This window comes from Cydia amplana, chromosome 8, assembly GCF_948474715.1.
Source record: "Cydia amplana chromosome 8, ilCydAmpl1.1, whole genome shotgun sequence".
NCBI lineage: Eukaryota > Metazoa > Arthropoda > Insecta > Lepidoptera > Tortricidae > Cydia > Cydia amplana.
The window spans coordinates 4,892,110-4,902,791 of record NC_086076.1 but is presented as its reverse complement, the minus strand read 5'-3'; the positions used below and the strand labels follow the sequence as shown (position 1 = coordinate 4,902,791).

The window sequence follows — 10,682 nt, the reverse complement described above, 5'->3', positions numbered from 1 at the left end:
ATAAAATTAATTACGTACGATTAAAATGAGCTCAGTAACGATGTGACAGTATGTATAAATCATTATATTTAATATGACATCACACTTTTTGACTTTGACTTTGACTTCGAAAATTTCGCATATGGCGGCTCCAAGGATTTTAGAACCACGGTACTACGAAAAGTCCTAAGCCTATTCATTAGTTTATATATACAGTTACACGTTTCCTCGTAACTGGTTCACAGTAATAAGGATAGTTTTGTGCGAGCGGTGCTATGACAATGACACGCAGTTCAATCCAAGCAAGTCCAATGCAAGCGTGAGACGGTCAACCACTAAAGGTTTATAAAAAAAATAAAAATAAAGATTTTGATTTCAAATTATACCGTAGCAGCACGTGGAGTATTTTGATTTAACAGTGACTAAGTAATTGACTTGTTTGTGAATAAAATAATTTGTTTTTCTAAGATTTCGATTTAAAAGTGTACTTTATTATAAAGAAATGACAAGCATCATTAAATGAAATAAAAGCAATTCTCTAAATATGATGACGAATTAATATTTAAAAATTGTTTGAAAAAAATATTGTGTGACTTGTTGAACAATGTTTTGGTTGCTAATGATAGTGACCTGTGTAGTGTGGGTGGTGTACAACAAACTTGAGAATCGTAAGATTGTGGAACTGTCCCGGAAACTACCAGGGGATTTACCATCGTGGCCCATCCTTGGACATGCTTACTTGCTGCGAGGCAGTGATGAAGGTATTTATAAGTATTCTTATGTTTTTTTTTACAATTATGTAGTCTTGTGTATACGGTTGAAAAGGTGGACCACTATACACTTCATCATAGTTTTCATCAAGAGGGTAATTCGTTGTTAGTAGTAGTAGTAGTAGTAAACTCTTTATTGTACAAAAAGACATATTAAAAATAACATACAATTAGTAAGAAGTACAAAGGCGAACTTATCCCTATGAGGGATCTCTTCCAGTTAACCTTTGAGTAGATGGGAGGAGAAAGTGAAAAGAGGGTGACAAATGCAGCAAAATGTACAACAAGGTACCAGAAAGATAAAGGATATAAATACATACAAAATTTATAGGATAAACATACATATATTACACAAAAAGGAATGGGAAAATACACAAAAAATTGGAAAGAATTAGAAAGATATAAAGCAACTATACAATAGAAATATAGACAAATTAATCAGTCAGATCAGATAGCCATAGCTTCTTTAACCTCTCCTTGAACGACGCAACCGATTGTGTCTGCCTGAGCGAAACAGGCAGTTCATTCCGCAGTTAGTCATTATTATGTTAAAGATTAATCTTAGGTATACGTGTAAAGCTAGGTATTATATTTCGAGGAATATTTGGCGAAATGCCATAAAGCAAAACATTTCCTTATATTGTGATTTATTTGATTAAACCATGAAAAAACGTTATTAACACAGTAGTTGTCAAATATGAGAGTTTAAGTTAAGTTAAGTTTATCATTGGCAGATTTTTTTAAATATCTTTGGAACACAAACTTATCAACAATTTCAAAATCTTTCATCCAATAAAAATATTGTAGCAATTATGATTAAAAAAATAAGATAGACCCAATTTAAAAACGATCACTACCGGGCGCAGTAAATACAAGGATAACTACCGTTTTGACTTTATTTCCGAAAGCACACTAGTATAATTTTGTTCTACAAAATTGGGAAACGAAGACATACACCCGAGAAATGAGTCAACGGAGACAGTGAAAAGTGAATGAAATGTGAAATAATTACTGTGATGCAAGGCAAACGAATTACGCGACTGACAAAGAAAGTGTGGATTATCCTTTCCAGGTGCACGTACTCGTATCATTTTAAACAAAAATATCTGGGAGGATTAGCTCCACATACTTCCCAGGCACGCATTTCTCTTTCAGAGCCCACCACAAAACAAAAATAAACAATACCTCAAACTTTTCCATTTTTTTATAAAATGAAAATAATTGTATCACTAGGTTCGTTATATTTTAATGATTAAATATCTGGGAGACCGAGCTTTGCTCGGAAAACATATTTAAACTCAAAAATGCGCGTTTTCCCAGAGATAAAACCTAGCTAGATCGATTTTTCGCCCCCGAATACCCCCATATAGTAAATTTCATCGAAATCGTTAGAGCCGTTTCCGAGATCCTCAAAATATATATACATATAAATAAATATACAAGAATTGCACGTTTAAAGGTATAAGATAAATATAAGATCAAGCTGTTGTTAGATTCATTACGGGATTTTATTATTATTTAGGGGCGTCCGTTTCTACACAGGGAGGTAGTAGGCAGGTAGCTAGGTATCTACGCTAAATCTATCTACTGAGGACCAATGCAGACATAATTAAATTAGCTGTAGGAGGACATAAGCTACAATATTTAATAGGTACAGTCACCAGCAAAAATATATGACTGTGGGCAGCCGTGCAAAAATATCTGATGCTCCATTGGAGGCATAAGTATATGACGACACTACCTCGGTAAAAATATGTGATCCTTTGTGACCAGCAAAAATATCGTTAGTCTGTATCCGCATAAATATCGGATCGGGTCACTTAAAAATATTTGAGCCTCCAATGGAGCATCAGATATTTTTGCACGGCTGCCCATAGTCATTTATTTATGCTGGTGACTGTACCTATAATAAACTAGGGTTTTCTTAAATGACATTATTTTTTGTCATTCAAAGTCGTACCAATGTAACATCATTTCATTTTCTAATACCTACTAATTTTCTGTAAGGTAAAACTACTTATCTCTTTACAGTTATGTTTTTAATAAAAAAATAAGATTTAAAAACCTAGCACCAACAATCATCGTGAAAGAACTCATAAATTGAATTATAGCGTACAATAAAATTAATCGCAAACATCAAAATAAATACCTACCAAAATACATAAGAGCTTTTTATACGGTTACCACAGTGAACTGACGTGTATTAAATTTAAGATTACATCAAGACATTTTGCCACATTAACCGAGTTGTTTAAGGCCTGTTGCGGCAAAAAACGGGTCTTGCATTCAAATTGGTCAGTGTCAAGGACGCATGCTCGTATTTTTTGGACACATTGTATCTGAACTAGTGTAGTGAAGTAAATATATTTTTACACCACCTATTCGGAAAAGAGCTTTTTCTTCCGTGCTAGGAGGAATCAAAATTGCACTTTTCCTCCCTGCTAGGAGAGTAACACTTTTTTGTTCTAGCAAACTATTTTTAATTTTTTTTTGCACATTATTTTTTAGCTTAAATAATCTGTTTAAGCATCAGATTGTGTCAACACTAAGATTTTTTTATTTTCCTCATAGTTGATGTGCAAAGCAGTATGTGTCACACGGTATCAAAATTATTTCGTCTTGGGCGTTAACACTTGAATCCCTCATTACGCTCAGGATTCTACTTTAGAATCCATCGCTTCATTCAGGATTCAATGTACGCCCTTGACGGAAATATATCATTTTGATCCCTTGTAACACAAACTACTATTATTTATTTTGGCAGTGAAACAGTAACATGATCGAGGGCTCTTTGTTTTGCATATCATGCTGAAGGTGCACTCTGAGGTATTGAAATCACCAAACTATGTAGGCCTTTCACAAAAACACGTATCTTCAAGATTCCTATGCCCGCTACTCAAACAGTATACGCAAAACGTTTCGGGCCCTTTCTACACCCATTCATATACAACAAAATGTGTTAGAAACTTCCCTTGCAAGAATATTCGGGTAGAGAAGCAAAATTAAAATTGCAAACTTGGCTCAAAACCCTTTATTACGAGGATATCGAGAGCTTACTGAGTGTAATTCAATAAAAAATAAAATAAAAACACAAAACGCCCACACACATATATACCTGCCTACTCTTACATACACCACACGGACATTGACTTCACTTAATTTGTATTATAATTAGTGTTAGGTTGTTAAATAAGTGTTTAATTGATTCTATTTTTATTTTTAGTTTCCATTTTAATTTTATTCTTAGGTTATTGTATATTTTCGCGCATTATGTGTAATTTTTTCCTCTGTTTTGGTTACCTACGATACAGGTTATACAGGCAAGCCCTAGTGTAGGAACCACCTCTGTATGATACTGTGGAATATGTTGTGTAAATAAAATAATCTTTTAATATAGGATGCAGTGTAATAAGAAGGAGCGGTAGGTATATTACATGGAAAAAATATTTCCGTAATACAAACTTCAGTCCCATTGATAACTTCCATAGAATCTATGGATAATATTTATCAGGTTAGAAGAGCCTTCTCATTTACAGTGTTTTTACAAGTCATAAACCTCGATTTCAGATCAAATGAAGGTGTTCCAGAAATCCGGACGATTAACAATAAACCGCGGGGGGCTAGCGTCTTACTGGGTAGCCAACCGACTCTATATCAGTAAGACAACGTATAATTAACCTGCTATTTAATATATATGTCATTTATTTACAAACAAGATATATAAAGTCCCAGCGCGCATAAGTTGTTCGCAGAAATCGCGAAGCGTCTGGTTGACGTAACTGGTGACCGAAGACCAACCTCGCACAACGTATCAGCATTGCGATACAGCGAGGAAATGTCGCCAGCATCCTTGGTACAATGCCTCAAGGGCCTATTTTAGATTTAAGCTAGTTTTTAATTTCTTTTACACTGTATATTTCTTATATATGTCATATATTTCTCTATTATATATTATATATTTCATTGGTAATTCCTCTCCCTTCAGTGGTAGCAGATCCATTGGCTGCAGAGGTCATTCTAAAAAATTGCTTGGACAAGGACTACGTCATGAAGTTCCTGCAGTTTCTCGTTGGGAATGGGAGCATTTACGCACCAGGTATTTATGTATAGGTACACATTTAGTCTGCAGGGGTACTAAGCTAATAGTTTTGCTGACTATACACAACTACTATTAAACGACATAGAACGCTTCATAAGTTACTATGTGTCAACTAATATAGAAAGTTTTGAAGAAGGTCTAACTCAATCCTGTAACAAATTTCGGAATAGGGATATATGTATAACTAAAGATGAGGAAAAAGATAGACAGGCGTATTCCTGCATCATCTCACAAATTGTGAGTCACAAGCATAGGTCACAAGTGTCACAACACATTTCACGCTATATATAGGAGGTTGCGTTATGCGTATAGTTTTTTATTTCACCATATACTAACTTATATTATATTGGATGTTATTTCACAGGCACGAACGCCAATCTCTGTTGCCCAATCTAAATATTATCTGCAGTAAAACGAGAATAAATTTGAAAGTAAATATTTTCTTTACAATTTCCAGTATCAATATGGCGTCCTAGGAGAAAGCTTATAGCTCCTACATTCAGCATGAAGAACCTGAACCGGTTCGTGGAGGTGTTCGCTAGGCAGAGTGCAGTGATGGTGGACCAGATCGGATCCTCGGCTGGACGGGGTACCTTCTCCGTGTGGAAGTACCTCACCACTTACACGTTTGACTCTGTTTGTGGTGCGTGTAAGGATTGTAATACATTTATTAGCTTGAAGTACTTTAAAAGGGATCTGTTTTTCTTGATTAGGTATTTGGTAATTCTAATACTTAATTGATTTCAAGCTCCAAGTTACAATAACTCGGAAAAAAAAAAGAAATCATCGTAGTTGGTAATAATATCGACGAAAAAATAAAGTGGACAAGAGAGTTCATTACAATTCTATAGAAATGATCATCTTATCGTGTTATTTTTCCTTTTCGATTTTGCAGAAACCACATTAGGGGTCCAAATGAGAGCCCAGCTAAGTCCCAACCAAGCGTTCCTAGACGCCCTGGAAGAGATCACACAACTAGTGGCTACTCGCATGGTGCAGCCCTGGCTCTATGCTGACAGCGTGTACACCCTTCTTCCTCAGTACAGGCGGGCCGAGAAGTGCCGGAGGCTCATGTATGAGTTTGTGGAACAGGTGAGAAAAAGTTCTAATTTTAAAATATACCCTGAATCTCCTTCTGATATTCAAAGATTCAGCAACGGATTTGTCTACTTTTTGTTCGTACCTACTGGATGAATTATTTAAGCGTTTCGACCCTAGCATGATTACTTTACTTTATTTTTTCAGGTCATAAAGACAAAGAGAATGGAAATGGAACAGAGAGCTAAGATAAATTCACGGCAAAACCCAGGTAACGGATTTTTCGTCAAAGTAATCTGATATTTTATGGTTCCATAGTATAATTACCTAACAGCTCTTTTAATATCGTAACGGGCACACCCGTTAGGATATCTAAAGACTTTTAAAGTTACCATCGCTCTAGTACCAGTATCTACTGTCTAGTACATTATAAAAACCCGTTTAATAGTTGGTGTATAACATAACAGAAAAAACCAATTCTTGTTCACTTCCAAGTAGTATAGTATGTGAGCCGTTTAAAAACAAACAACTTAAAAGAGGCTATTAATTCGGTCATGTTACAGAAGTGCTCAGCCCACAATCGTTCCTCGAGATGCTTCTAGAATCATCTCAGCTAACTGACCACGAGCTTGCGGAAGAAGCACTGGTAATCAGCGTCGCCGGTACGGACACTTCTGCTGTTGCCGCTTCTTTCACTATCGTCATGCTGTCGAGGCATCCTGAGGTCCAGGATAGGGTGTATGAAGAGTAAGTCTTGTACTAAAAAAATATGCCTTAAGATTTCTTCAGGCTATTATGTGAAGTGTGTGGAGTTATAGGGAGAAATACAAGCGATGACAACGGTCACAAGAAATGTGAAGTTTCATGAAAGTGGGACGAACGACATCTCATCTTATATGACAGCTTTCTGATATCAATAACTATTCTGTCCCATAACCATCAGAGCGGCGTCACAGTCATGCTACTCAAGGTCATTGTAATTATAGCGAACCTGTTGTTGCATATAATAATCGTGTGCATTACATCAAGTAGGTACGGAAAAAAATACCTTGTCACTAACACACTCATCAAATATTTAAGTAAGTAGGTATGTATTTGAGAACCAAACCGGACCGGACGTGTAAAAAAATGCATGTCCGGCTTAGTTCTAAGATAAACATCTAACATTCCTAAAAGAAATAAAGTTCCAAAAGAAACCTGTTTTAAACTAATAATAACTATATTTACAAACATATGCGGTATTTTAAGGTTATGTGAAGTGCTCGGAGACTCCAACATAGGTGTAACGGCTGAAGATCTTCCAAGACTGAAGTATTTGGAAGCTGTGATCAAGGAAACACTGAGGTTGTACCCACCGGTACCGATCATAGTGCGATCTGTTGAGCAAGACACTGACCTACGTAAGTTGAAACAAGAACATCATGAGACGAAATACCATTATGTACCTACCGTTAGCTGCTTTCTTTCTGTCTCTAACAAAGGGACATCCTGCTAAGACGGCTTCGGGTATTAATGTTGTACCCACTCGTGCCGATCATAGTGTGAGCTGGCGAGCATGACCTTATGTAAGTTGCAACAAGACGTCACATCGAAATACCTACTATTAAGTATTACCGTTAGTGAGTTTTCTGTGGCGTTAACAAACTTGATATCCTTTTGAGTTGGCTTCTTACATTAGGTGCTGTCTACTGGAACACATCACTTTCACGATGAACAGAACCTGACACCTTTAGAACTGTCTCTCAAATTGAGGTTATTTTTTCCTCATCACGAGTTTACACTATATCTGAGGGCCTATTGTTAAAAACGGAATTTGAAATTACGTTATCAGTCAAAACTGTTCAAGCGATTCTTCCTCAGTCAAAATAAGCGAAATACGTGAACTTTCAACCGATTTTTACAGCGTCCGGTCTCACCCTGGTGAAAGGAGTTGGCATAGTCATCAACATCTGGGCGACGCACCGTAACCCTCGCTATTGGGGCTCTGACGCGGACCTGTTCAGGCCAGAGCGCTTTCTGGAGCCACTGAAGCATCCAGCGCAGTTCATGCCCTTTAGCTATGGCTTAAGGAACTGCTTAGGTAATACCATTAGAACTAAAAAGACATAATATGTGTATATGTATCTTCTTACGTAAGATCATCATCATCATGCATGAGCCTTCAGTCTCCCACTGCTGATAATAGGCCACTTATCTCGGTCCTGGGTTAGTCTCATCCAAAAGTGCCCTGCGATTTTTCGAACGTCATCCACCCAACGAGCCAACGGTCGCCAGGTACTTCTTTCATCCGAAAGCGGCCACCAATCCGTCAAAATTTTGGTCCACCTCCCATTACTCTGCCTAGCAACATGTCCCGCCCATCTCCATTTAAGCTTAGTGATGTAGTAAGAGCACATAATAGTAAAGTATGTGGCAGTCAGTATCACCACACTCGCGCTTCAGGGGCACATACGCGGATCTGTTCCGACTGATCTAAACCGACAGATTAAATTTACGCATTACTGTATTGCCACTCTCCTTCAGCGAGCTCTCGTCATTTTACGACCATACAACGAAAAAAACTAGCATGCGTAAACTAGTAGTGCATAATATGTGTAACCGCTCACGGCTAAATTACGTGTAAATGGCGTCTTACGGTTTTTTTGTGGTTACTTACTGACTGAATTGTGAAACGTTAGTGCTTAACATCCTAATTAATTGCATTCACTGGACCGTACAGCGCCACAAAATTGTGGTGACAATATTTTGTATTAGTTTACGTGTCTTGTTATTCCTCCGTCAATGTTACTATCCATTTCCAGGTTACCAATACGCCATGATGTCCATAAAGACGGTTCTAGCCAGTCTCTGCCGCAAGTACCGCGCTCTGCCTCCAGAGGGCGCAGACCAGACCACCCTCAAGGAACCTCTGAGGGTCAAGTTCGATATCATGATGAAGGACGTTCATAAATTCCAAATACAATTAGAAAGTAGATTTTAAAATCTTATAAACAATGTGATCAAATAATTCTGAAAATAATTAATAGTCAGTGGTGTTTAGATATTATTTCAATTGTGATTGCCCAGCGATGCACAGTTCAAAATCTAATTGACGTGGCGTTTTAGTGTTATATAAACGTCGATAAAATATAAAATTATGAATATAGATTTTATTGCTATTGGTATAAGATGCATGCACGTACTTACTTACATAGACTTAAGAAATATTGAGTGCCCTTACAGGGTGTAATGTATCTTCCATCCTCAAATCGTAACACCTAAATGTATTATGTACATGACTGCAATATAAAAAAGAATAAAATAAAGAATATACTTATTTTAAAATCGACATAATTATTATAATTATAATAAGAAAATAATAACGCGGATAGCATAACAAAAAGAAAATGCCATGATATATCTTAACTAATATTTTTGGTCAACAGCGCCATCTTTACGAATTCGTAGGAAACTTTTAGGCACGTGTACTAGTTTCTTAACGTGTGCTTTGTGTAATGTTGTGACGTATAGTGAGTGTCAGTTCAGTTTTTTCACAAAAAATATTCTAGATGGCGCTTATTGCAGTTAATAAAATATATAACTGTGAATTCCTTTATTTCATTTCAAACTTAAGTAAGGTTATTTTATAATATGAATATAAAAATAAAATATAAAAATAAAATACAAAAACACGTACAAAAACAATACAAAATACTTATAAAGTATGCCGCCAGTAGCGGGGGGCAAGGCCCAAGCTGCCGGTGGTCAGGGTCGCAGAGAGAGGAGCCGGCGGACTATCCGCGCCACAAATAAAATAATTATTAAACTGTAAATTATGTATTATCTAAATAAAAGCGGTAGTTATAAAATTGTTAATAATTTAACGTCATAATTATTAACAATGTACTAGGTAAGAACTGATGTGATTTAATTTTTGCAATATTTTATACCAGGTATGTATAGCAGTCACTTGCAACAATACGTTAAGTACCTAATCTTCGAAGGCCGCAAAAATATGTGACACACTCTTATGGCTCTACAAATAAGATCGTGTCAGATGTTTTTGCGGGCTTCTTGTGTAACATAATTATTGCAGGTGACTGTACTGTATTTTTATTATTTCAGGAATGACACGTTCCTAAACTCTATATTATTTATTAAAAACATCTACCTATTCTTCTACTTGCACAGGCATAGGCCTGAATATTCGCTAGGTGCACGACTGGTGCTGCCCTCATTTTGGCGGACTTTCTACGTTAAATCTTATGGAGTAAAATTAGTTCAAGCGTCTGCCGCTAATACTAAAGGCGGACATTCCATAAGATTACCTGTGTTTGTGACGATCAGCGCCACTTCCCCCTCCACCGACTTCGCACCTTGCCATTTATGTCGGTTATCACACTGGCAACGCATCCAGAACCTTATCAGTGTGATATAACTGCCTAACTCAGACGGTCGGCGAAAACTTATTATGGTTATTATGGTTGGGTTGATGATTTCCCTCCGTGTGAGTGAATCTTAGTATACTACTTACGAGTAAAACGAGTATGTAACTAATTGGATGGAAAAGTTGGTTGATAAATATTACATTAGATAGACACTTGGTTAAATAAATTAACCAACCAAATTTATAATAGTTAACATTTTCAATAGAAGAATTGTGGTCCTTGCGTTTTTACTTTAATTTTGGGTGGAATTTATTTAAACATTTAAATACCTATCTCAATGGTTGTCCTATAAAAATAAATTTTTTAATAAAAACCGGATGATGTAAACAATGTTGCTTAAATTGTAAGGGTTATTCAGAAAAGAACCTT

The 10,682-nt window shown here is 36.4% G+C and overlaps 1 protein-coding gene across 2 annotated transcripts; it reads left to right on the top strand.

Annotated features, from left to right (window-relative positions):
- The first annotated feature begins 579 nt into the window (after positions 1-579).
- On the top strand, positions 580-8,867 carry LOC134650016 (cytochrome P450 4d2-like). Of its 2 annotated transcripts, XM_063504832.1 has the most exons (10): positions 580-740; positions 4,317-4,406; positions 4,735-4,845; positions 5,306-5,491; positions 5,744-5,940; positions 6,094-6,157; positions 6,450-6,633; positions 7,135-7,286; positions 7,790-7,966; positions 8,688-8,867. In XM_063504832.1, the coding sequence occupies exons 1-10, from the start codon at positions 584-586 to the stop codon at positions 8,864-8,866; spliced, it is 1,497 nt and encodes a 498-aa protein (XP_063360902.1). In that variant the 5' UTR covers positions 580-583; the 3' UTR covers position 8,867. The 2 variants fall into 2 exon arrangements, with proteins under 2 accessions (XP_063360902.1, XP_063360903.1); XM_063504833.1 differs by lacking the exon at positions 5,306-5,491.
- The last annotated feature ends 1,815 nt before the right edge of the window (positions 8,868-10,682 follow it).

Bases quoted from the DNA above. Each gene is read 5' to 3' on its own strand.
- LOC134650016 (XM_063504832.1), top strand. From the start codon at position 584: ATGTTTTGGTTGCTAATGATAGTGACCTGTGTAGTGTGGGTGGTGTAC. The intron at 741-4,316 runs GTATTTATAAGT...CCTCGATTTCAG, and splicing joins GCTGCGAGGCAGTGATGAAG to ATCAAATGAAGGTGTTCCAG. The intron at 4,846-5,305 runs GTATTTATGTAT...TACAATTTCCAG, and splicing joins TGGGAGCATTTACGCACCAG to TATCAATATGGCGTCCTAGG.